Here is a 20,527-nt window from a genome sequence, read left to right as displayed (position 1 = left end):
ATAAGTAGTACGTATGGATCCATCCCGATTGCACCTGGTTGTTCGAGATAACGACGTGCTCTGGCACGGCACAAGACCTTTGAGGATTATCAGTTCATCCGTTGAGCATGATCCTGCCGGACTTTGGTCGTCTAGATTGAAGAAGTGGAGTAGCTCGCCGTGTTGTTCCTTTCTGGGAACTGTACTGGCCTGATACGAGCGATGAGGATGGGCTGTAGTTGCCTCAGCCATCTGACCGGGACGACTGGTATGTCAGGCTACAGGGCTATATCTGAAAAAAGAGGTCGGTTATCGAGGGTGAGTGCTATTGGCAGAGATTGTTCGATCTGCTTCGGGATACATTGCAGATTTCGGAACTTGAAAAACTTCTCCACTTTTCCTCGAATGGAGAAGTTCATGCTTAGTACGTGAATGAGATGCGTACATGACCTTGGGGGATCTGTGTGTCATGGAATGCAATATATCCCGAAAGGGCGTGGTGGGCATGGCAGTCTGTAAGCATAAAGGTCTTTCTAGTCCAAGTAGATGTATATAATATCAATGGCCTTGTAGGTTTTTGGATTTTGCCGTAGGTCAAAGTATTCGAAGAAACAGCCAAAATGATCATCGACTCGGAAATGGGACTTGGTGACAGAGGCGCGATCAGAAGCAATGCTGAACTTTCACTCGCGGCACAAGAGCATTGTTTCACGTTCGGTGCCGAATTCCTTCCAGATGTCATTACTCGTGCTGAAGGCATGTACTTGTGGACGGCATCAGGTCGAAAGGTCATGGATTGGACTTCTGGGCAAATGTCCTGTCTGCTCGGCCATGGCCATCCTGAGATCGTCAAGACTGTCACCGAGAGCGCCAGAAGTTTAGATCACCTTTACAGCGGAATGATCTCGCCTCCGGTCATCGACTTAGCTGCAGCTCTTACCAGTCAGCTCCCGCGGGGCCTGGACAAAGCAATGTTCCTCAGTACCGGAGGAGAAAGTAACGAGTGTGCCATTCGACTGGCCAAGCTGTACACTGGCAAGTTTGAAATGGTGGGATTAGCAGCCAGTTGGCATGGTTCTACCTCGGGAGCACAGGGTGTGCAATACAACGCAGGCAGGAGGAATTGCGGACCGCTGGTGAGTCGAAACCTGATGAAAGCGTCACAAGAGTTGACGATGATTCCAGATGCCCGGAATGCACATGCTACCTTCACCAGACGCCTATCGATCAATCTTCCGCCACGCTGATGGATCCCACGACTGGAAAACGGAGCTCGACTACGGCTGGTCAATGATCGACAAAGCCTCCTGTGGTGCTCTCGCTGCTGTCATCGTGGAGCCGGTGCAATCGAGTGGTGGTATGATTACCCTGCCTCCCGGTTACATGAGGGCAATGAAAGGACACTGTGAGAGACGCAATATGCTTCTCATCGTCGACGAGGCGCAGACGGCTATGGCCCGCAGTGGTGATCTGTTTGCCATCAACCATGTGGACAATGGTGGAGTGGTGCCGGATATCTTGACCATGAGTAAGACCTTGGGGAATGGATTGCCGCTCTCTGCTGTTGTGACGAGTAATCCCATAGCCCAACATGCGAGGGAGAACGGCTTCATGTTTTACACCACACATGCCAATGACCCATTGCCGGCAGCAGTGGGCTTGAAGACGTTACAGCTTGTTCTCAAAGACGATGGTGCGCTGTTGAACCATGCTCGGAAAATGGGTGCTAAGCTTCACGCTGGCTTGAACGACATTATGTCTCGGTACGCGTGTATTGGGTACATCCGCGGACGCTGCTTGATGTTGGGTATCGAGATTGTGAAGGACAGAAGAAAAGGTACGCAGGCAGATATCGAAGTTGGCAAGCGGATCTCTTCCAAGGCCATGGAATTGGGCCTCTCGGCGATGATTTCAGCAAAGAGTTACTTCTCTGGTTGCATACGAATTGCCCCTCCGATCATCATCTCGGATGAGGAGATGGAATGGGGACTTAGAACATTTGAGAAGGCTTTGGAGTTGACTGAGGGATCAGGAAGAATAGTTACAGATTAAGCTTACTAAGTAGTCAATCAGGTCAATTATGACTGCCACCTGAGGGTTCAACACCAGTCTGTCGCGGAGAAAGGGAGATTTACGGTAGTAGAGGTGAGAGAGATCACAAGACTTTCAGAGTAGCCTCGTCGTCAAACTAGCTCTCGGTTATCGCATTGATAATTCTTATCATGCTCTGTTGTGAATCGTATGTACATCTTCGGAAGACAGGCGAGAGGTGCACGGATCATCACCCACCAACATAGGAATTGGTACCTGTTACCCGTATCTTATCCCGCCTTCGGGATACATTGCTGAGTTCGATTGCCCAAAGAACGAGGTCTCCACCGGGCTAACTACATATGTATCTTTAGCCACCGACCTAGTATCCGGCCCAGACTTCTGGAATTTTATATCTCTTCAAGCTTCTTCATGGTTCGCTTCCTGGTCATGCCATGCTCTAAATCATCCTCCAGCCTCGGGCGAAGACGATAAAAGTGGAAACCATGTTTGAGGTTTGAAAGGTGTCCGCACCTGATATGACTACGGACGGTCGGCTGGCGGCAAATAAATGTTGCAATACTGCAAGACATGCCGAAGACATTTACAGGCTGCAGGACATGCCGAAACAGAAAGATCAAGTGTCCTTCCGAACGCCCAGAGTGCTCTCGATGTAACAAAGCTGGGCTAGAATGTCCTGGATACGGACCCATCATAATCTGGCTTCCGCCCAACCAAGAGATTTCCAAGGCGCAAGGCATGGGAGGAATGCCACCTCCTGAGCTGACCTGGGCTGATCAAGACGTTTATGATGGTCATTGCCTGGATCAGTTCATCTCGGAATTGTCCAATATCGCCGTCACACAGTTCGAGCGCTCGCAGTCACAGAGTGCCGTTCAAGGACCATTTGCAGTTCTTTCGTTTCCACGCACAAATTTACAACCTGCAAGGCTCTTTCCTTCGAGCCCTACGCTCAGTCTGGACCTGCAGCCGAGCTGGCTCCAGGATCAGGAAAGCCAAGCACTCTTCCAGCATTATGTCTCGGTCATAGCCTCTCGGATGATGCCTTATCACGACACTCGAAATCCATGGAAGACGACATATCCCTCAATGGCGCTGAACGAAGATTCCTTGACTTACCTCGCTGTGAGGCATGCGATTCTCAGCCAAGCAGCGGCACATCTCCAGCATATAGGTCACCGCACCAAGGATATGAGCGTTCTAGCAAAGGGCCACTATGCCCTCAGCCTACGGTCTTTGTCTACGTACCTGAGCCAGAATTCAGAGTATGAGTACGGCGCGGTTCTCGCCAGTATGCTGTCTCTTATCATGGCAGAGGTAAGTGTGTCTCAACGCGTCTCGGGGGGATTCACCACTAAGAAAGGGCGTGTACAGATTTACGGAGGCAATTCGTTTGGGTGGAGGTATCATTTGCAAAATGCCTGGCATCTGGCCACTAAATACCTTCCACAGAAGCCCTGGCTGTTTTCAGAGACGGCCTGGTTGACGACCCAGAGCCTCTGTATGTTGAAGTTAAGAATGGATCTCGAACTGTGGTTGAGGAGCCCAATCAACGTAAACGACCGTGACGGAAATCATTCGGAAGATTCGGTCGAACAGCCGAAAGACCTCCTTGTCTTGCAAGATTTGCTGGCCTCAGTATCTAGTCGACCTGACGTTGGCTTTACGATTGGCGTATCTCCACGAACGGTCCAAGGACTGAGCAAAGCAGTGAGGCTGATCCGTCAAGCCAACAGCTATGGACTCACATCATCATGTCGGTCCGAGGTTGACGCACTTACAGACACGTTGATTGACCTGGAAACAATGTACGCACAAGATCCAGCCGACCTTCGAGCCTTGCACGAGAGAGTCTTCATCTTGGGCATCGTAATCTTCCTACGACGCGAGACGATCGATCCTTCTCCGAGGGCGCTTCTTCGATACACTTCTACCCTATTTGACTGTATGCAAGCCATAGACGGGCTTTTCTGCCTTGAGCAGCCCAAGGACCGAATACGCCGAGACAGCTCCCATGTGTCGGTGTGGCCTGTATTTTTTGCTGCCGTGGAATGCTTCCGGCCGCAGGAGATGAGGCTTGCGCAAATTTGGTTGGACAAGTTGGGCAAATGCGGGATTGGGAATCGGGAGGATGTGTCCAAAGTGGTCCATGGAGTATGGAGGGAGCGTAGACGTCGGTGCCACGCTCCAAAGGCTGCACCGATTGCTTTTCATGGCGAAAATGACGAACACGAAGCTTCTATGGATGAGAGTGACGGGATGGGGGACATCATTGTCCCTTGGCGAGAAGTCATGTCGCCTATGGGTATGGATATTCTGCTCGTGTAGATGTGGTTACCCTAAGAAGATGACCTTGGAAGTATTTGCTGATGAGTCTGCGTCCTTTTCCAAAGAGTAAATCATGCACTCGCAAGGGTATGCAACTCATGTCCCAAAAGTCACTTGGTGCTCTCCATCATGCCTCTCAATTTTTCATTTCTCATCGCAACAGGGTCTTAGAGAGTCCATTTCCCTCATCCGAGATGTAGCTTAGCTGCTAGTAGGTAGTCAGTACGCGTACACTCCCTCGCTCCTCTAGTACTTGGGGGGGGATTTGTCTGGGGTGTGCCGTCGTTTCCCACCCCCCGCTTGCCATTCAGGCTGGCCAACCATTCCCCACAAAGCGTCGGCGCCTCCACCACCACATTTCAACATCTTTTCGGCAGACGATATCGGTTGCTAAGTACTTGGTACACACGCAGAACAAGCTCCTTGAAAGCCCCTTCTACTGCGAGTAGCGAGTACAACAAGCCTCGGTGTGTCTCTGGGACTGACTTCGCGCCGTCACCTCGGCTAGGCTACCTGGTGCTTGAGCTTGAGCTTGAGCTTGATTTTGGTAGCGACGATCCTAGTTTTCAGAGGAGATTTTTTTGGCGCCCCAAACCTACCTAGAAAACTATCATTTCTCGACCTAAATCTTTCGGCAGTTCTAACCTCATCGTGATGCGACACTTTGTCCTCGTCACCGCGGGCCTTTCTTGAAAGCCAGGTAGGTGGGGTGGCAAACGGTTTAAAACCGACTTGCGGTGAAAAAGACATCTTTTTCCTGTCTCAAGGTAAATAAGTAGTATAGCTGATTGTGGTAGCTCTGGTCTACTGCTTCCACTCGAGCAAAGCACAAAGTATCCCATAAGGAAGTATCCGTCAAAGAGGGAAATAATAACACAGACGAAATGCGTATTCGACAATTTGCAGCAACGTTGGCCAGTTGTTTGTGGTTCTCGTCGTCACTCTCACAAGCAGCGACAACGACGACGACAACAACCTTCGAGCAGCAGTGTTCCCAACTTTCGTCTCAGCTTCTTGGACTGGAAAATGCGACGGTTTGGTTCACGGAATACGTGGCGGGCGGGACCAACTTGACTTTCCCCCAGAACAACGTCACCTGTGCCCGGCCCAGTCAAGTGGTCGACGTCGACCTGTGTCGAGTCGCTTTGTATGTGGCGACCTCGAACCGTTCGGGTATCAGCATGGAGGCGTGGCTGCCCATGAATTGGACGGGCCGGTTCCTGAGCACGGGCAACGGGGGCATCAGCGGTTGCATCCAGTACGAGGACATGGCCTACACCGTCGGTCTGGGTTTCGCCACGGTCGGTGCGAACAACGGCCACAATGGCACGGGAGGTCACGCGTTCCTCGACAACCCGGACGTCGTGACCGACTTTGGCTGGAGGTCCATCCACACCAACGTCGTCGTCGGCAAGCAAATCACCAACACCTTCTACAACCGCACCTACACCAAGTCTTACTACCTGGGATGCTCGACGGGGGGCCGCCAAGGGTTCAAGTCCGCCCAGGCGTTCCCCGATGACTTTGACGGGGTCGTGGCAGGGTCACCGGCCATCAGGTTCAACGCGTTGACTTCTTGGTCCGGGAATTTCTACCCCATCATCCGCGACGCCGGCGCTCAGGGTTTCCCCGCGAACACGACCTGGGAGGCCATCGACGCCGCGATCCTGGCTCAATGCGACACCGCCGCCCTGGGTGACGCACCGGACGGCTTTCTCGAGGACCCGGAACTGTGTCATTTCCGACCGGAGGCCTTGGTTTGCCCGACGCTGAGCTCCAACGTCACCTCCTGCATAAGCGGTGCCCAAGCCAACGCCATCCGGGCCATTTTCTCCCCCCTGTACGGCGTCAACGGCTCCTTCGTCTACCCGGAGATGCAGATCGGTCCGACCATCCTCGAAACCGTCTTCGCCATCTACTCCCCCGCCCAGTTCGCCTACACGGTCGACTGGTTCAAGTACGCCGTCTACAACGACCCGAGCTACGACACCGACAATTTGACCCCCGAGGATTGGGCGTACGCCATATCCCTCAACGCCGGAGACACCAACACCTTCGACGGGGACCTGTCGGCCTTCCGGGGCAAAGGTGGGAAACTCCTCACCTACCACGGCCAGGCCGACCCCATCATCTCCTCGGCCAACTCCCCCACCTACTACGACCACGTGTCCCGCACGATGAACCTCCCCTCGGCGTCCCTCGACGACTTTTACCGCTTCTTCCGCATCTCGGGAATGGGCCACTGCGGAGGGGGCCCCGGGGCCACGTTCATCGGCAACCTCGGCGCCGCCGTGGCCAGTTTGGATCCGGACCAGAACGTCCTGACGGCCATGGTGCGTTGGGTCGAGCAGGGCACCGCACCCGACACCATCCTAGGCACCAAGTTTGTCAACGACACGGTCAGTCTCGGGGTGGACTTCCGTCGGGCCCACTGTAGATACCCCTTTAGGAACGTCTACGTGGGTGGGAATGCCACTGATGCCTGGAAGGATCCGGCCAATTGGGAATGTCAGTGAGCCAATAGATAGTACTCGTCGGGTTCACCTAAAGTACCTAGTAACACCCAGTAAATAATAACAAGTATCATTGTAATTCGTCCGTACTTGAGACCGGAGACGTACACAAGGCAAACGATGTCACAGTGTCCACAAGGCACAAAGGTATTAATCATCATCACTGCCTTTCCCCCCAATTGGGGGCCAACACAGGGAGTCACGAATATCGGAAATGCTCGGGATTGTTGATGATGATGATGATGATATCTCGCCGGTTAGCCAGAATAGTAAAAAAGATGTTCGGGAGGGCGTGACCTGGGGGGGCCGAGAAAGATGCCCCCGGTGTGTGTGTGTGTTGGTGAGTGATGCCTGGAAGTACGTTTGCTGGAGGGGTCCAGTGAGACATGTAGGGCAAAGGCAGGATCCCAAGTTTTGATGGTGTGTGTGTGTGAACTACCATGTACAGGACATTACAATAGGTGGGTAATGTTGTGATGATGATGATGGTGGTGGTGGTGACTGTGACCGTGATGTATCACCCCTTTCCAGTCAGAAGGGATTCACATAGCTCTAGTAAACAATAACAAATATGTTAGGCCACCATAGGAACACATTTAGCTACCTACCAGGTAAAGTAAGCATGTGTGCGTGCGTGTGTGTGTATGTCCTCAAATGTCTCATAAATTCCCTTCAGTACAGGCATGTCCATCAACGACAACGGGTGATTTACTCATAAACAAGAAGCGAGGATTCTACGAGAGGAAGTAGGACAAAACGTGCGGATGAAGTTGTAGATTTTGATTAGTGTCTACACCAGATGTACACGACAAGGGTTCTCGTAGGTCCTTGGTATATACTAGGTATGCAACCTGCCTAAATTGAACAATGACTCTTGTGCACTGTTGGTTTTTTATGCAGGGATGAAAAATCATTCCCATCCCAGTTTCCCTGATCAGCAGCGCCCCCCCCCTCCTCATCACACCAAAAGAAAAGGAGGGGCAGCTTCGTGAGGTGTGTGTGTGTGTGTGTGTGTGTGTGTGTGTGTGTGTGTGTGGGAAAAGGCTGCAGCTGACACTTCATACCAAAAAAGAAAAAGCGCGCAATTACGGAGTACCATAAACTCGTACTGTACGTGTGTGTGTGTGTGTGGGTGGGAAGAAAAGACCAAAGTTCCTATTTAACTGCACTTGACCATGTAAGGAGTAAAGTGCTTTTGGCCCCCCCGTTCGGCCGTCATTCTGCCAAATTCCCAAGGACTGGCGCCACAATTCCTGCCAAAAATTCCATCCTGGATACCTGGGCCAAGGAACGACATAAGACGAGGTTAACAGTACAGTAAATACACCAAAGAGTAGGTGAGCTGTTGACTGTGCTGTGTGCTGCCTTGACACACCCTCCTGAGTGCTCAGCCTGACCCTGGCCCTGACCGAATAATTCCCTTCCAAAAACCTCCTCAAATTTGCCTCAATTGCTTGCACTGTCGCGTTGTCATCAAAACATTCGAATCTCCATATCTGCAGAAAGCGCCTGCCTTGAGGCACCCACGACAAACTAGTTTTGGAGCATTTTGTTTTTTTTTCTTTGGTAGATGATGAGAACCAAAAAACCAGAGCAGAGCATGGCAAAACCCAATGACAAATGTCGATGGACAATCCCAACACGTATTCCCACAATCAATCAAGTAGACAAAATCCACACGAGTGCCACCTCGCAATATTTTTTTTTGTCTTGCATGGAGTTGTGTTGTCTGTACCATGGACATGCGAGCCTGAAGCTCGGCTGGATTGTTGCAAGTCGAGCTCCCCTTTCGTAGTTTCAGTTCACTGCTGGACCATCCAGATGATGACGATGTGTCGTTCATCAGAGCTCAATTGGGCTGATACATGTCGACCATAATTCCTTTCTGGTACACGTCTTTGTTGATGTCATTGTTGATACAAGATGTTGTTGATCATTACTCCGTAATTTCCATTAAAAATCCCGATAGATGGAAAACCCCGTTCGGCTCCCGTTCCTTTCACCGCTTGTACCGTCTCGAAGGCTCGGCGATGATGACGATGGGTTGTTCGTCGTATCCTCGTCGACGTCTCTTCTCTTCTTCGTCACGTTCGTACAGGCTACCCTTACTTCCGTGGTAGCTGACTGGTCTCTCTCTGCGGACATAGTGATATCGTTCTTCGCCTCGGTCATCACGGTACACTCGTTCGCGACGATCCCGACGGCTGGAGTTGGGGATGACCTCGACCACGTCATAGTCTCGTGTCCGTCGGTCCCGGACGGGCTCTTCGTAGAAGTGCTCCTTGGCTTTGGGGGCGGCCTTGGGGATTTCGACCCTTTCGTGTTTCTCGGTGGTCTTGGAAGAGTTGACAATGACGGGCTTCTTGGCCTTGGTCAAGGTCATGCCACGGCCCCAAGCCTTGACAAGTTCCTTGATCACTGCGCACTCAGCCGGGACTTCGACTTCAACAGTGTCGCCGTTAGATCGGTCGATCTTGGAGAATGGTTTGCCTCCCTTGGAGTACAGGTAGCTTGCGACGTCTCTGGCATAGCTCCGGCCTCGGTCACAGAGATCAAGGTCTCTTTGGTAGCTGGCATATGGGTCGGCACAGAGGTTGCACTTGGAAGCATGCTTGGTAAAGCGGTACATGACAAAATACTCATCGTCGCGTGGTGGGCGCGAGGAGTTGACCTCCGTGGCGAAGCCGACCACGCGTTGAGCGGTTGCACCCTTGGCCATGGCGTTCACTGGTGTCGACGGTGACCTGGATATGGGGGTGGATGTGCTGGAATAGCTCAAGGTTGGTGTGGAAGGGGGAGGGGTCTGTGGCCTTGTTGGGGTACGGGTGATGGTAATGTATTGGTACTGGGGAGTCAAGTCATCCAACGTATGCGACCTCTTGGGATAGTAATAGTAGGTGGTGGTTCGTTGAGGCGACAGCGTGACGAGTTGATGAGTTCTTGGGGAAGGATGGACTGGCAGCCTTGTTGACTGCAATAGCACTGGGCAACGAGAGTAGTAAGGACACAACAAATCTTCAGTTAGGTTGGATCAAGTGTAGTATCAGTGGTTGGTATGAGTATAGAAGAGAAGAATCAAATGGGATGAAGAGAGGAGGATGCCATGCAGTTTATAGCCTCGAGGTATGAACAAGGCCAATGGTAGGACACATCAGTGCATTGAGAATATGATGACTGGAGGGACCTTTTGCCAGGCACTTTTGAGTGGAAGCCTGGACACCACTTTACTCGAATAGGAAAAGAATGGACCAATTCGCCAGGCTGCCGTGAGGGTCTCTTTCTACTGGTATCAGGTGCTCAACGGTCCTTCAGCGGCCGGCGTGAGTCATGATTGGACTCAACATCAAGGATCCAGGGCACTGCCTTGGTGCCACCCTGGTGTATACGAACCATGACGGAGGAGGGTGGCCGAGGGGTCGACACAATACTCGTGCCGACCGGGGGGCCGTGAGATAAATTCGGTGCTGGAATGTGATGATGGTGTTTCGAAACAGCGGGCGGGAAGATAGAGGGGGAGGGAGAAGCTCTGCCCCTGGTAGCGTGGTAGACGAATGGCCCTACAGTACAGTACTCCGTACTGTCCCTCCCCCCTCAAAGTGGTGGCAGTGTCTTCAGCTTTCCTATCTAGATATAGCTTAGCGGGCCAAGCCGTCGTTGCCTGCGCCCCAATCACTTTCTGGGCGCTAAACTTCAGTGAGACAAGCGCCAAATGGCAGGGCAGGCGGGTGAAGAAACACACGTCTGTTCGATTCACCGGTTACAAAGAACACCAATCTAAAACATGCACGATGATGCACGCAATTGTCCACACAGTTGAACGCCTGTTTGTCTGCTATCCCTACATTCTCACTCGTGATTCCGTAATTTCATATTGAGTTCGACGCAGCCACCACTGAAAGAACACAAGATATGGAATCCTCAACAGTCGCACAGAGTTGGAGTGACCGCGTCTTCTACGGAGTACAGTTTTCATATACAAATCACCTTACAGATACTGATACGGAGTACGGAGGATGGAGTATGGAGTATGGTAGGTACCAGGATACTCGGCACCCATGGACACCATGTCTTGTCTGGACTGAACCGGAACTAGGCCGGGTCGGACCATAGTTTGTAGGTACTGTACACACAAACATCCCTGCAATTGCACCGCCTCCACCAGTGTGGCCTCTACAGTACACAGTACTCGGTCGACTCCTCTCTGAGTCGAACTCTGGTTCTTCTGCGGAGACTAGTTGCTTCTATCGATATCGTCTATCGTCTCTGATAGGTGAGAAAAGGTCGACAAAAGTCCCTTGTCGCAATCTACACCACACCATCCTAGCCCACCTGAATCGCCTTAATCGCCCGAGCCTCCGACCTTACCTCGTATCCTTCCGGCATCCTGTGACTGCTGCATGGATGAAATGTGTCATGCGTCAGTACACGCCCGCTCATGCAAGGGAATACTGTGTCCGACTTACAGTCGGGTTCCACCTCCCGACCCATCGAGGGTTCCGGACACCTGTTCCTCTCTTGGCTGACCACCTAGCGCCTGCATATCCGAGCCGACTTCGCCGTGTAACTTCACCAGGCTGGATGACGAAGCAAAGGTCGTCAGCTCGTGAACCTCGAACCTCCTGGCGGGTTGGCCCAGCTCGTCCCTCATCGAGATAATTAATGACGGTTGATGACCACGCGCACATCGCATTCCTCCGTTCCCCCGCGAGAATCCTCGCCCGGCGGTGAAAATGTCGCACCGCAGCCTCGTCCAGACAAACACCTGTGAGCCTCAACGTTGCCCGTTTCCAGTGTGAGAATAGAGCGCATTACAATTACTGCTACACAAAAGGTATACACAAACATACAAACCCCCTTCCCCCCAATCTCGTACATCTATTCATTCACCGTCACAACGACTTTGCCCCGTGCCCGATGTGTCTTGAGTCGCTCGAACGCCTTGGGAACGTCCTCCATGCGCAACACTGAATCTTGGACAGCCCGGACTTTACCTTGACTCATCCACTCTCCAATACCCTCCAGGTCCTTCCTGCTGCCTTGGACCGAGAGGAACTGAATCTTCCGTCTTCCTCCACCCAAGAAAGACGGCCATAGCATTCTCTTTGCAATGTCAAAGACTGCGCCCAATGATATTTCGCTGCCAACTTGAACGTACTTGGCTCTATGATTGGTGAAGTGGTGGCAGTTCCAGTACAATTCCGGTGATGTGCCGACATTGTCCACCACCAAGTCGAATTTGTGTCCAGACTCAGCAGTGCTTTTCTTGAGAGCATCGACGATGTTCTGAGACTGATAGTCAATCACTTCATCTGCACCAAGTCCTTGACAGAACTCGGCATTCCTTCCAGAACATATTGTCGCAACATAACAACCGACGGCTTTCGCGAATTGAATGCCCCTAAAAGCTGCCTATCAGTGCTAATTCGGATTCCTGAAAGAGGGCAAAAAACCCGAAGGTTGTTCTTGTGCAGTCTTTCAATACGAAGAGGGCTTACCAAACGCCTGTTCCCCCACTACCCCCGTTGATCAGGACCCTATCTCCAGCTTTAACATTTGGAATGATGCATTCATAGGCGGTCAACCCGGCGGTACCGACGGAGGCGGCATCCTGGATAGATACGCCTTCTGGGAGCTTCGCTAGTTGCCCAGTCTGTGCGACCGTATAGTCTTCCAGGGTGCCGAACGAGGTTGAAATCGGTAAACGCCCGAAAACGAGGTGTCCTACCGGGAAGTCTGAGGCGGCTCCTGCAGCGGGTTTTATCACTCGCCCTGCAAAATCTAGACCTGGGCAAAATGGCCTCTTGACCGCTATGCGCCCGACCACGGGTAGCTCAACCAGCTTGTAATCGACGGGGTTCAGGGATGCCGCGAGAACTTGGACGAGGACTTTATTCCTGCCCAGGGCTTTGTCGTTGTGAGGCGGCAAGGGTGCCGAGCTATTCAATTTGAGGTTTTTTTCTACGCCTCCATGGGTCGTGGACAACTGCCACGCCCGCATTGTTGAGGGTATCGAGGGTGGTGACTGCGATGTCATTTCGGCCTGATTATGTCGTCACTTGCTTGAACGTGATGAAGAAGAATCTCACTTCTGATTTTGATGTATTCCTGTTTGTGTCGATGTTGGATGATTGTTAAGTTTGCCGACTCTCTAGATCATGTAGCAGAATAGACAGCTCAAATTCACTTCAATCATGCACGACGCGCTGAGGGAATAAAATTAACATTCATCATGTGCCTGGGACGAGAACTCTTCGCCTGGGCATCTGGGCATGGGGGTAAATGAAGTACCTGATAGGGGATTAGAAGTCGCGAGACACGATGGTGACATGACTTCTGGACTGCGCTCGGGGGATGTCGTCACCCATAGCACTCAATCACTGCCCTTATCAACTCCCAACAGATGCTATTTCCAATATTGGTACGGAGCACGGAGCAAATATCTGTTAGGGGCCAGTCAGAAACCAAATGGAAGTCTTCATGCGTGCAGCATTGCTCTTCACTGTACGTAGTACTTGGGGGCATCTAGAAGCGATCGCTTGACTGGAGGACTGCCTAAGTGAAATCTCTCCCCTCACTGCCAGCTTCACTGCCCAGGTGCTCAGAGAACACGCCCCCAGAATAATTGTCCCGGTGAGGCGACGCTGATTGGGGCGTCATTCTCCAGTCAACTCCCGCATCACGAACGCGACTCTCTTTTTCACAGTCTTCCATCTTCCGGAACCACGGCATCACTCTCAACCAGACCATCGTGAGCTCGCAAGGAGATGGCACGAAGTATCAATGGTCGCGATCAGTCTGGCGATGATCCGGCTTCCTCGTTCGCAGGCCCCGCCAACTCGCAGTTCGATGCATCATCCTTTAACTTCCCTATCGACACCCAGCTGGCTGCCATGAATCCAAATTATGGCATGTCGACCTATCCACGAGATCTGGACGATCCTACTGCATCACTGGCTCACTCTGGCGCAGCACAGCTGAATAGCCTTGCGACACCTTCCAACGGCGCAGATGCCTCCATGGCCCCCCCTCAGACACCCAACCAAGCGTCCTTCATGTCTACGCGCAAGAGCGTCGACGGTCTGTCTGATGCAATGCAAATTCCTCTGACTGGGGACAAGAGAAAGCGGTCAAAGACATCACGCGCATGCGATGAATGTAGAAGAAAGAAGGTATGCTCTCTGACCCTCTCACACGCAGCTGCCGAGACTGACTCAACAAGGTTCGATGCGATGCGCCGACTGAAGCTGATGGCACACCCAAAACCTGTACAAACTGTCAGAAAACTGGAGTGACCTGTGAATTCGAACGCAAGCCTATGAAGCGTGGACCGTCCAAAGGGTAGGATTGGTACAAGATCTTGGTGTCTTTCTGCTGACCGTTATTGCAGTTACATCAAAGAATTGGCGGAACGCGTTCAGCAAGTCGAACACGTACAGAAGCAAGCGCTGCGGCAGTCTGTCGACGGGACTTCTAATTTTGCTGGTTACGCTGAAGCTTTTTCACCTGACGAAGCCACTACCAGACGCAACTTTTCTTTTCCAGATCCACGCAGCCCTTTCGCGCCGGCTGATTTTCAGCGCGACCGAATTCCTAGTACTGGTGCCTGGGGCAATGTCGCTCCGAGCTTACGATCTCGAGACACAGGAAGTCTAGCAATCGCACCCGATCAGCCTCTTCCTGAAAGTGTCTCCAGTCAAGAAGCCGTCAAAATGGTGGCGGAAAGCGTCAAGCCCTTTTGGTCCGAGATCGACTCACCTCCTCCGCCAAAACGAGCGCGTCTTGACGATACTTATGCGAAACTCGAAAAGTTCGACATCAGTGAAAAACACTTGAACAACTACTACACGCATGTGCATCCACACTTTGCGCTTCTTCCGCAAGCCAACTCTGTTATAGAGTTGGTTTCCAACTCTGTCCCGGCCATGCAACACGCCTTCGCTCTCTCCATTGAGCTGTTAGATAGCAGCCACAATGAGTCTGCCGTCAATGGCAACCAGCGTGATCAGCCGTCTGCGCCCTCTCATAGACGCGATCTCCCAACCACAGCTTTCGACACCTTTCATGATTTGACAATATTCGTGGTATCTGTGGCGCAGGACGCAGCCTCTAATACCCTCCCTGACAATCTTACTTCTCTTTGGACGCTTCTTCTCCTGGCGGCAGCATGCGACAGTGATGTTAACCAAATCACCGGCCCAAAGGCAACGAAAAACGATCTTCTCGCTTCAAGTCTGCGGGTCATCCATCATCTCAAGCCAAGAGTTACACATATCGTCACTGATGAAATGGACGCAGACCAAATCGATGAGATTGTGAAACAAGCCTTCAGCTGTCAATGTTTGATGTCCAAGTTACATGATCTAAGCTCAGGATCGTACGCCAGACCGCTGACTCCATTAGAACTGCAAGATAAGGAGGCCATGGTAGGACCTGCTGATACAGCCAAGATGCCTGCTGAAGCAGGGTTCCTTGCTCAATCTTCCAACATCATTACCATGGTCACTTGTTTACTTCACCTGGACTCGTACAGCTTTTCAGGATCACAAGCGAAGCGCATTCTTACCTTTGGTCTGTTCGAAAACACACTGAAGAGTTCTCCTACGCTCAGTCTCGACTCTCCTTTTGTGCGCCAAGTCAAACTGCTGCTCGAATTGCTCACAGCACGGTACCCAGATACTGAGTTCAGTCCCATGATCGTCCTCCTGAAGGCTACACAACTCGCCGACTTCCTCACAACCGAGGCTGCGACATACCCACACTTCAGTCCTTTCGATATGCACTGTTGGTCTCTTGCAACCATCACATTCTGTGAACTCGCTATGCATGCCAAATCAGACGTGTATACCAAGCCAGCCCTGGAGAATATGCTTCGCTTGAAATCGGCTCTTCAACAAAAGTCAGAGTTCTTTCATAAACAATATGGCTATGCATTCTTCTGGTCTCCGGAAAAGAGTGTCGCAGATGAATATCGAATGTCTCACTGGGCAGACTGCTTGGTTAACATGATCGACGATGTCACAGCGAGATCATCGACATTGGGAGAAGGCGCGAACGATGATACACTAGTCTTGCCAAATTTCTCTCTGCTGTTGATGCAGGGTTGGTTCCGTGCACTGTATCACTACCGATGGAAGGATTAGTCGACGCTGCGATTATCTGGAATATGCCATGGATCCAGGCATGAGGAGTAATCAGAACTTACATCGCCATCACGAGATGACAGAGGAGAAATGAATTACGAATGGTCAACGACATGAGGACAGAGCTTGTGGTCCTGGAACTGTGGAGATGTCTTCTCTACGAGACGCCAGAAGACGAATATGTTTGGAGGGGGAGAATGATTCGCAAAACGATAACCCTCCCACTCAGCTTTTGACTCTCGCAGCTACGAGCAGCCACCAGCTTGAACGAAGGGAGTTTGTACACTAAGGCTGAGACTTGCTGGCTGGCCACCTTGATGTTAGAGTTTAGCGCAGAACATGAGCTCAATTGTATGTAACACTCTCGACCAAGGTCGATGACAAGAATCATGAAAGGCTGCCAGTTCTTCATCATCAACGAAATGCTCCAACCTAGACATGTAGTGCAGATCAAAAGTACCCTGTATTGTTTCCATGTTCTCCAAATCTGATCTCGAACTGCGGCGAAAATTTCCCCACACAGGAACATCTGCTTCTTGTACTCCGTCAAAACGATTTTATTCCAAGAGTAGCTGGTGATGATCCTTGATGTTCCGTAGCTCACCGGTACTGAGACTGTACCCAACATCTCCCCGTCTGCTTGCGTACATACGGAAACAACGCAAACCTCAGCAGTTGCCGCAAAAGGTCACATCATCAGCCAACCGTCCCGTCCGCAGCGAATTCTTGAATCTATCGACGCTATATTCTCAGCAAACATTATGGGTTCAAAGAATTTTGCTCGGGGAGGCAACAAAGGTGGCGGAGGAGGTCGCCACGGTAAGAAGAGAGATTTGGGCCGAACGGAATGGGCGTAAGTTTCTATGGCAAACCACTCCATTTTTTGCCCGACATTGCAGGACTGACTCGCTAAGAAAAACAAAAGGAGACAAACGACAGCGTAACGAAGACGAACAAGCCTCGAAGCGACAGCGGGTTGACGATGGCAAACCCGAGTTACCGATCTATGCGACCAAGTTCAGCGACGAAGTCCTGGCTGCGGAAGAGAGAAGACCCAAGAAGAAGGTAGCAGTCCTCATCGGCTATGCAGGCACAGGTTACAGGGGAATGCAATTGTGAGACACTTTTTGTTTGGGTTTTGAACATCATGACGAGGTGAACATACTGACCACCACTGGTTAGTACCTATGACCACAAAACCATCGAGGGTGACCTCTTCAAAGCATTCGTCGCTGCGGGGGCCGTTTCGAAAGCCAATGCCGACGATCCCAAAAAGTCCTCGTTTGTGCGATGTGCGCGAACTGACAAGGGTGTCCATGCCGCAGGCAATGTCATTTCTTTGAAGTTGATCGTCGAAGACGAAGACATCGTCCAAAAAATCAATGACAATCTGGTTCCACAGATACGAGTTTGGGGCTTTGAAAGGACAATCAACAGTTTCAGCGCATACCAGATGGTCGACTCGCGGATATACGAGTATCTTATTCCTACGCACAGTTTCCTACCCCCTCATCCCAGTAGTTTTCTGGGGAGAGCACTCGAAGAGTGGGCCCAGAAGAAAGACGATCTAGAAAAGTACAGGGAAAGACAGGAGGAAGTCGCTGGCTATTGGGAAAAGGTCGATAAGGAGATCATTGAGCCAATACTGGCCGAGTACGATGATGATATTAGGAGTATTCTCCAAAAGGCGCTTTGGATGAAGTCTGGCAACCCTGATGCGACAGCAAGCGAGGAGCAGGGACTTATCGACCTTGAAGACGTCTACCACGAAAGCGAGGGCAGTGAAGCTTCCCAAAATGATTTGGGGAAATCTGATGAGAATGGGACATCATCCGAACAAGCAGTCAAAGGTGCCGTTGTCGACAAGTCACAAGGAGAGAACGAACAAAACAACAGGGCAAACGGCACGACTGCTGATGAAGTGACCGAGGAAGCTGAAGCAGTAGATGGAGATGGTCAGGCCAAAGCCACTGGCAAACCATCGCGGAGCGCAACTTTGCAAGAAGCCATGAAACGCCTTCGTCAAGCCTACATAACGGCCAAAAGAGCCTATCGAATCCCCAAAACCCGTCTCGACCGGATCCAAGATGCCCTGAATTACTACCAAGGCACTCGCAACTATCACAATTTCACCGTTCAGAAAACGTACGACGACGCATCAGCGAAGCGAGTCATCAAGTCCTTCGTCGTGAACCCCGAGCCAATTCTCATCAACGGCACCGAATGGCTCAGTATGAAAGTCCACGGTCAGAGTTTCATGATGCACCAGATCCGCAAGATGGTGGCGATGGTTGCGCTGGTCGTGCGATGTGGTTGTGACCCAGATCGGATCAAAGACAGCCTGGGCCAAGATAACATCTCGATCCCCAAGGCGCCCAGTCTGGGCCTTTTGCTGGAAAGGCCCGTCTTCGATTCCTACAACAAACGGGCCACGAGTGAGATGTCCAAGGAAGCGATCGACTTTGACAAGTACAAGACCGAGATGGACGCGTTCAAGCAGAAACAGATTTATGAGCGCATGTACGAGGATGAGGAGAATATGAACGTCTTTGGAAATTTCTTCAACCACGTTGACAATTTCCCCATCGAGACGTTCCTTTTCGTCACGTCTGGTGGAATCGAGGCAACAAAAGTGCCTGTCCGACATGATGAGAAGATCGACAAGGAAGAACAAGCACTCGTCGAGGCCGACGTGGATGGCAATGGAGATAGTGATGTGGATGAAAACGTCAGGGATAATCATGGTGATGAAGGATGATTTACTACGTTGAAGTTGCTGAATAGCGTCGCCTTTCTTGAGCAATGAATTGATGGTATCAGAATATGAGGCCATACTACCCACCACACCTTTTCCAGATTTCAGCACAATCGTTTGCCGTATCGAACTTGACTGACTAGCTGAGCTGAACCACTACAACGATTCGAACCCAACCAGAGTTCCTTTTTCCTCCCCGAGCCCCTCAAGGCACTTCGATGACTGTGGCGGCCAATACGATTTTCTGGTTCAGAAAAGAAGCAAAAGTCAGTTTCAATGATTTCTTTTTTTCTTTTTTCTTTCTTTCAGGGGTTTCCTGGAGTTATCGTTGGAAGGGGTTTGAAAAAGGGGGGGGAACTCACAGCCATTTTTGCCTCCGTCTCGTATCTCTCGACGTGATACTTGTTCGAATCTTCGAGGTATTGATTGAAATCGGGGGTACCAGGGACGTCAGTGTTGTCAGCCAGGATCAGAGTTCCTTTACGGAGAACTCTCAAGTTTTCGCACTCTTTGAGGTCCGGTAGGTATGCTTCTTGCCTGCAAATTACGCAAAAGGAGAGGTTAAAAAGTTGGAATGATGACGATGGGTCTTTTGGTGAGGTACGGTGAGGTCAGGACAGCGTCCAAGTGACTCACCAATGATCAAAGAACATGACGTCCACGGTGTCGATTTGTCCCTCGGTTTTGATTTTGCGAATGGTCTCCGCCGCCGGTCCGTCGAGGACGGTGACGACGTCGTCGAGGCCGGCGAGGGCGATGAGGTCTCTCGCGACCGACGCAATGGTCTCGTCGAGTTCGGTGGTGAAGACCTTGCAAGTCTCCGAGGTGGACTCGTTCAACTTTTTCAACGAGTCTCCCCATCCTATCGCGGACATGCCGACGTAACAGCCCAATTCGACCAACGTCTTCGGTGGAGGGTCGAGTTTCGACAACAGGTCGTTGCACTTGTCGATCTTGGCCCGGCCTAGAGTGATCATGCCCTTTTTGGCGTTGTGTTCGCTGATGGCGTCTATGACGGCTTGAGGGTCGTTGCGGAGTTTGGTTTCGACGTCGGGTCGGGAGAAGATGTAATCTCTCAGACCCACTTCGCGACCGTCGTTGAACTGGAACAGAAACGAAAGGGGGATAGAGTTAGTGTTGTGGTGACGACGGCAAGGAGGAAGATGAGGTTGTCAACGGTAGAGGAACAATACTTACACCAAAGGCATCCGATGTGAATGGTTGACGTGCACCAAAGGTATCAGAGGTGAATGTATTTGGTGGTGGCATTTTTGTTTTCCTTTGGGGAGTAGTGGTGGTATGATATGTTTTGGTATATCGAGCCTGTTGAACTCGTCCCGATGGTGGTGATATACTACTAGCAAAGTGATATGGTGAACGAGGATGGTCTTGGTGGTTTTTTACCTTTACAAACGACCAAGACGACACGATTCTTTTTGACGATGAAGGGTTTGGGAAAAAGGTTCTCATGGTCATGTTAGATCTGGTATGTTTTGTCTATTGTGATACATATATATATATTCTATACCTCTCAAATAGATTCAAGTTAAATGCGCTTTCGGCCGATATCCTCGAAAATAAAGCGAGGGACACCGAGGTCAGGATGAGATAGATATCCATACACACACACAAAGCATCCACTTTTATCACGATGATCATGGAGGATATTTGTCCACATTTCGATTGAGATGTCACACGGTAAAAATAGGCAACAATGATTCAGGAATCAGGTATTCGTATGCCATAATCCTAGTTCAAGA

At 51.1% G+C, this 20,527-nt stretch overlaps 7 protein-coding genes across 9 annotated transcripts; 3 read left to right on the top strand and 4 right to left on the bottom strand.

Moving 5' to 3' along the window:
* Window positions 1-2,601: 2,601 nt before the first annotated feature.
* On the top strand, window positions 2,602-4,359 carry PV06_03466 (uncharacterized protein; the record flags this gene model as incomplete). The annotated part of the gene is made up of 1 exon (XM_016404256.1): window positions 2,602-4,359. The coding sequence occupies one exon, from the start codon at window positions 2,602-2,604 to the stop codon at window positions 4,357-4,359; it is 1,758 nt and encodes a 585-aa protein (XP_016265261.1).
* Window positions 4,360-8,007: 3,648 nt separating this feature from the next.
* Window positions 8,008-9,932, bottom strand: PV06_03465 (uncharacterized protein). The gene has a single exon (XM_016404255.1). The coding sequence runs from the start codon at window positions 9,589-9,591 to the stop codon at window positions 8,872-8,874; it is 720 nt and encodes a 239-aa protein (XP_016265260.1). The 5' UTR covers window positions 9,592-9,932; the 3' UTR covers window positions 8,008-8,871.
* A 1,260-nt stretch (window positions 9,933-11,192) lies between these two features.
* Window positions 11,193-11,520, bottom strand: PV06_03464 (uncharacterized protein; the record flags this gene model as incomplete). The annotated part of the gene is made up of 2 exons (XM_016404254.1): window positions 11,193-11,265; window positions 11,336-11,520. The coding sequence occupies 2 exons, from the start codon at window positions 11,518-11,520 to the stop codon at window positions 11,193-11,195; spliced, it is 258 nt and encodes an 85-aa protein (XP_016265259.1).
* A 227-nt stretch (window positions 11,521-11,747) lies between these two features.
* On the bottom strand, window positions 11,748-12,906 carry PV06_03463 (uncharacterized protein; the record flags this gene model as incomplete). Its single annotated transcript, XM_016404253.1, has 2 exons — window positions 11,748-12,270; window positions 12,368-12,906. 2 exons carry the CDS (start codon window positions 12,904-12,906, stop codon window positions 11,748-11,750), a joined length of 1,062 nt encoding a protein of 353 aa, XP_016265258.1.
* A 291-nt stretch (window positions 12,907-13,197) lies between these two features.
* On the top strand, window positions 13,198-16,501 carry PV06_03462 (uncharacterized protein). Its single transcript, XM_016404252.1, has 3 exons — window positions 13,198-14,041; window positions 14,092-14,210; window positions 14,260-16,501. Exons 1-3 carry the CDS (start codon window positions 13,637-13,639, stop codon window positions 16,010-16,012), a joined length of 2,277 nt encoding a protein of 758 aa, XP_016265257.1. The 5' UTR covers window positions 13,198-13,636; the 3' UTR covers window positions 16,013-16,501.
* Window positions 16,502-16,533: 32 nt separating this feature from the next.
* On the top strand, window positions 16,534-18,852 carry PV06_03461. Of its 2 annotated transcripts, none has more exons than XM_016404250.1 (3): window positions 16,534-16,865; window positions 16,938-17,127; window positions 17,195-18,852. In XM_016404250.1, the coding sequence occupies exons 1-3, from the start codon at window positions 16,601-16,603 to the stop codon at window positions 18,768-18,770; spliced, it is 2,031 nt and encodes a 676-aa protein (XP_016265255.1). In that variant the 5' UTR covers window positions 16,534-16,600; the 3' UTR covers window positions 18,771-18,852. The 2 variants fall into 2 exon arrangements, with proteins under 2 accessions (XP_016265255.1, XP_016265256.1); XM_016404251.1 differs by having other exon boundaries at window positions 16,927-17,127.
* Window positions 18,761-20,236, bottom strand: PV06_03460. 2 transcript variants are annotated; one of them, XM_016404248.1, is made up of 4 exons: window positions 19,965-20,236; window positions 19,404-19,870; window positions 19,130-19,304; window positions 18,761-19,011 (listed from the first exon to the last, which is right to left on the bottom strand). In XM_016404248.1, the coding sequence occupies exons 1-4, from the start codon at window positions 20,034-20,036 to the stop codon at window positions 18,973-18,975; spliced, it is 753 nt and encodes a 250-aa protein (XP_016265253.1). In that variant the 5' UTR covers window positions 20,037-20,236; the 3' UTR covers window positions 18,761-18,972. The 2 variants fall into 2 exon arrangements, with proteins under 2 accessions (XP_016265253.1, XP_016265254.1); XM_016404249.1 differs by having other exon boundaries at window positions 19,130-19,870.
* Between the last annotated feature and the right edge of the window lie 291 nt (window positions 20,237-20,527).

The sequence above is a fragment of the Exophiala oligosperma genome, assembly GCF_000835515.1.
Source record: "Exophiala oligosperma strain CBS 72588 unplaced genomic scaffold supercont1.3, whole genome shotgun sequence".
In the NCBI taxonomy this organism is placed as follows: domain Eukaryota; kingdom Fungi; phylum Ascomycota; class Eurotiomycetes; order Chaetothyriales; family Herpotrichiellaceae; genus Exophiala; species Exophiala oligosperma.
Note: the sequence above shows the minus strand (reverse complement) of the source record. Positions and strands in the feature narration are given on the sequence as shown.

Excerpts from the sequence above, each read along its gene's own strand:
- PV06_03462 (XM_016404252.1), top strand. The coding sequence starts at position 13,637 with ATGGCACGAAGTATCAATGGTCGCGATCAGTCTGGCGATGATCCGGCT. Across the intron at positions 14,042-14,091 it reads ATGAATGTAGAAGAAAGAAG|GTTCGATGCGATGCGCCGAC; the intron begins GTATGCTCTCTG and ends TGACTCAACAAG. Across the intron at positions 14,211-14,259 it reads AAGCGTGGACCGTCCAAAGG|TTACATCAAAGAATTGGCGG; the intron begins GTAGGATTGGTA and ends CCGTTATTGCAG.
- PV06_03465 (XM_016404255.1), bottom strand. The coding sequence starts at position 9,591 with ATGGCCAAGGGTGCAACCGCTCAACGCGTGGTCGGCTTCGCCACGGAG.
- PV06_03461 (XM_016404250.1), top strand. The coding sequence starts at position 16,601 with ATGTTCCGTAGCTCACCGGTACTGAGACTGTACCCAACATCTCCCCGT. Across the intron at positions 16,866-16,937 it reads TTGGGCCGAACGGAATGGGC|GAGACAAACGACAGCGTAAC; the intron begins GTAAGTTTCTAT and ends GAAAAACAAAAG. Across the intron at positions 17,128-17,194 it reads GGTTACAGGGGAATGCAATT|TACCTATGACCACAAAACCA; the intron begins GTGAGACACTTT and ends ACCACTGGTTAG.
- PV06_03460 (XM_016404248.1), bottom strand. The coding sequence starts at position 20,036 with ATGCCACCACCAAATACATTCACCTCTGATACCTTTGGTGCACGTCAA. Across the intron at positions 19,305-19,403 it reads GTCATGTTCTTTGATCATTG|GCAAGAAGCATACCTACCGG; the intron begins GTGAGTCACTTG and ends CGTAATTTGCAG. Across the intron at positions 19,012-19,129 it reads AGACGGAGGCAAAAATGGCT|AAAATCGTATTGGCCGCCAC; the intron begins GTGAGTTCCCCC and ends TTTCTGAACCAG.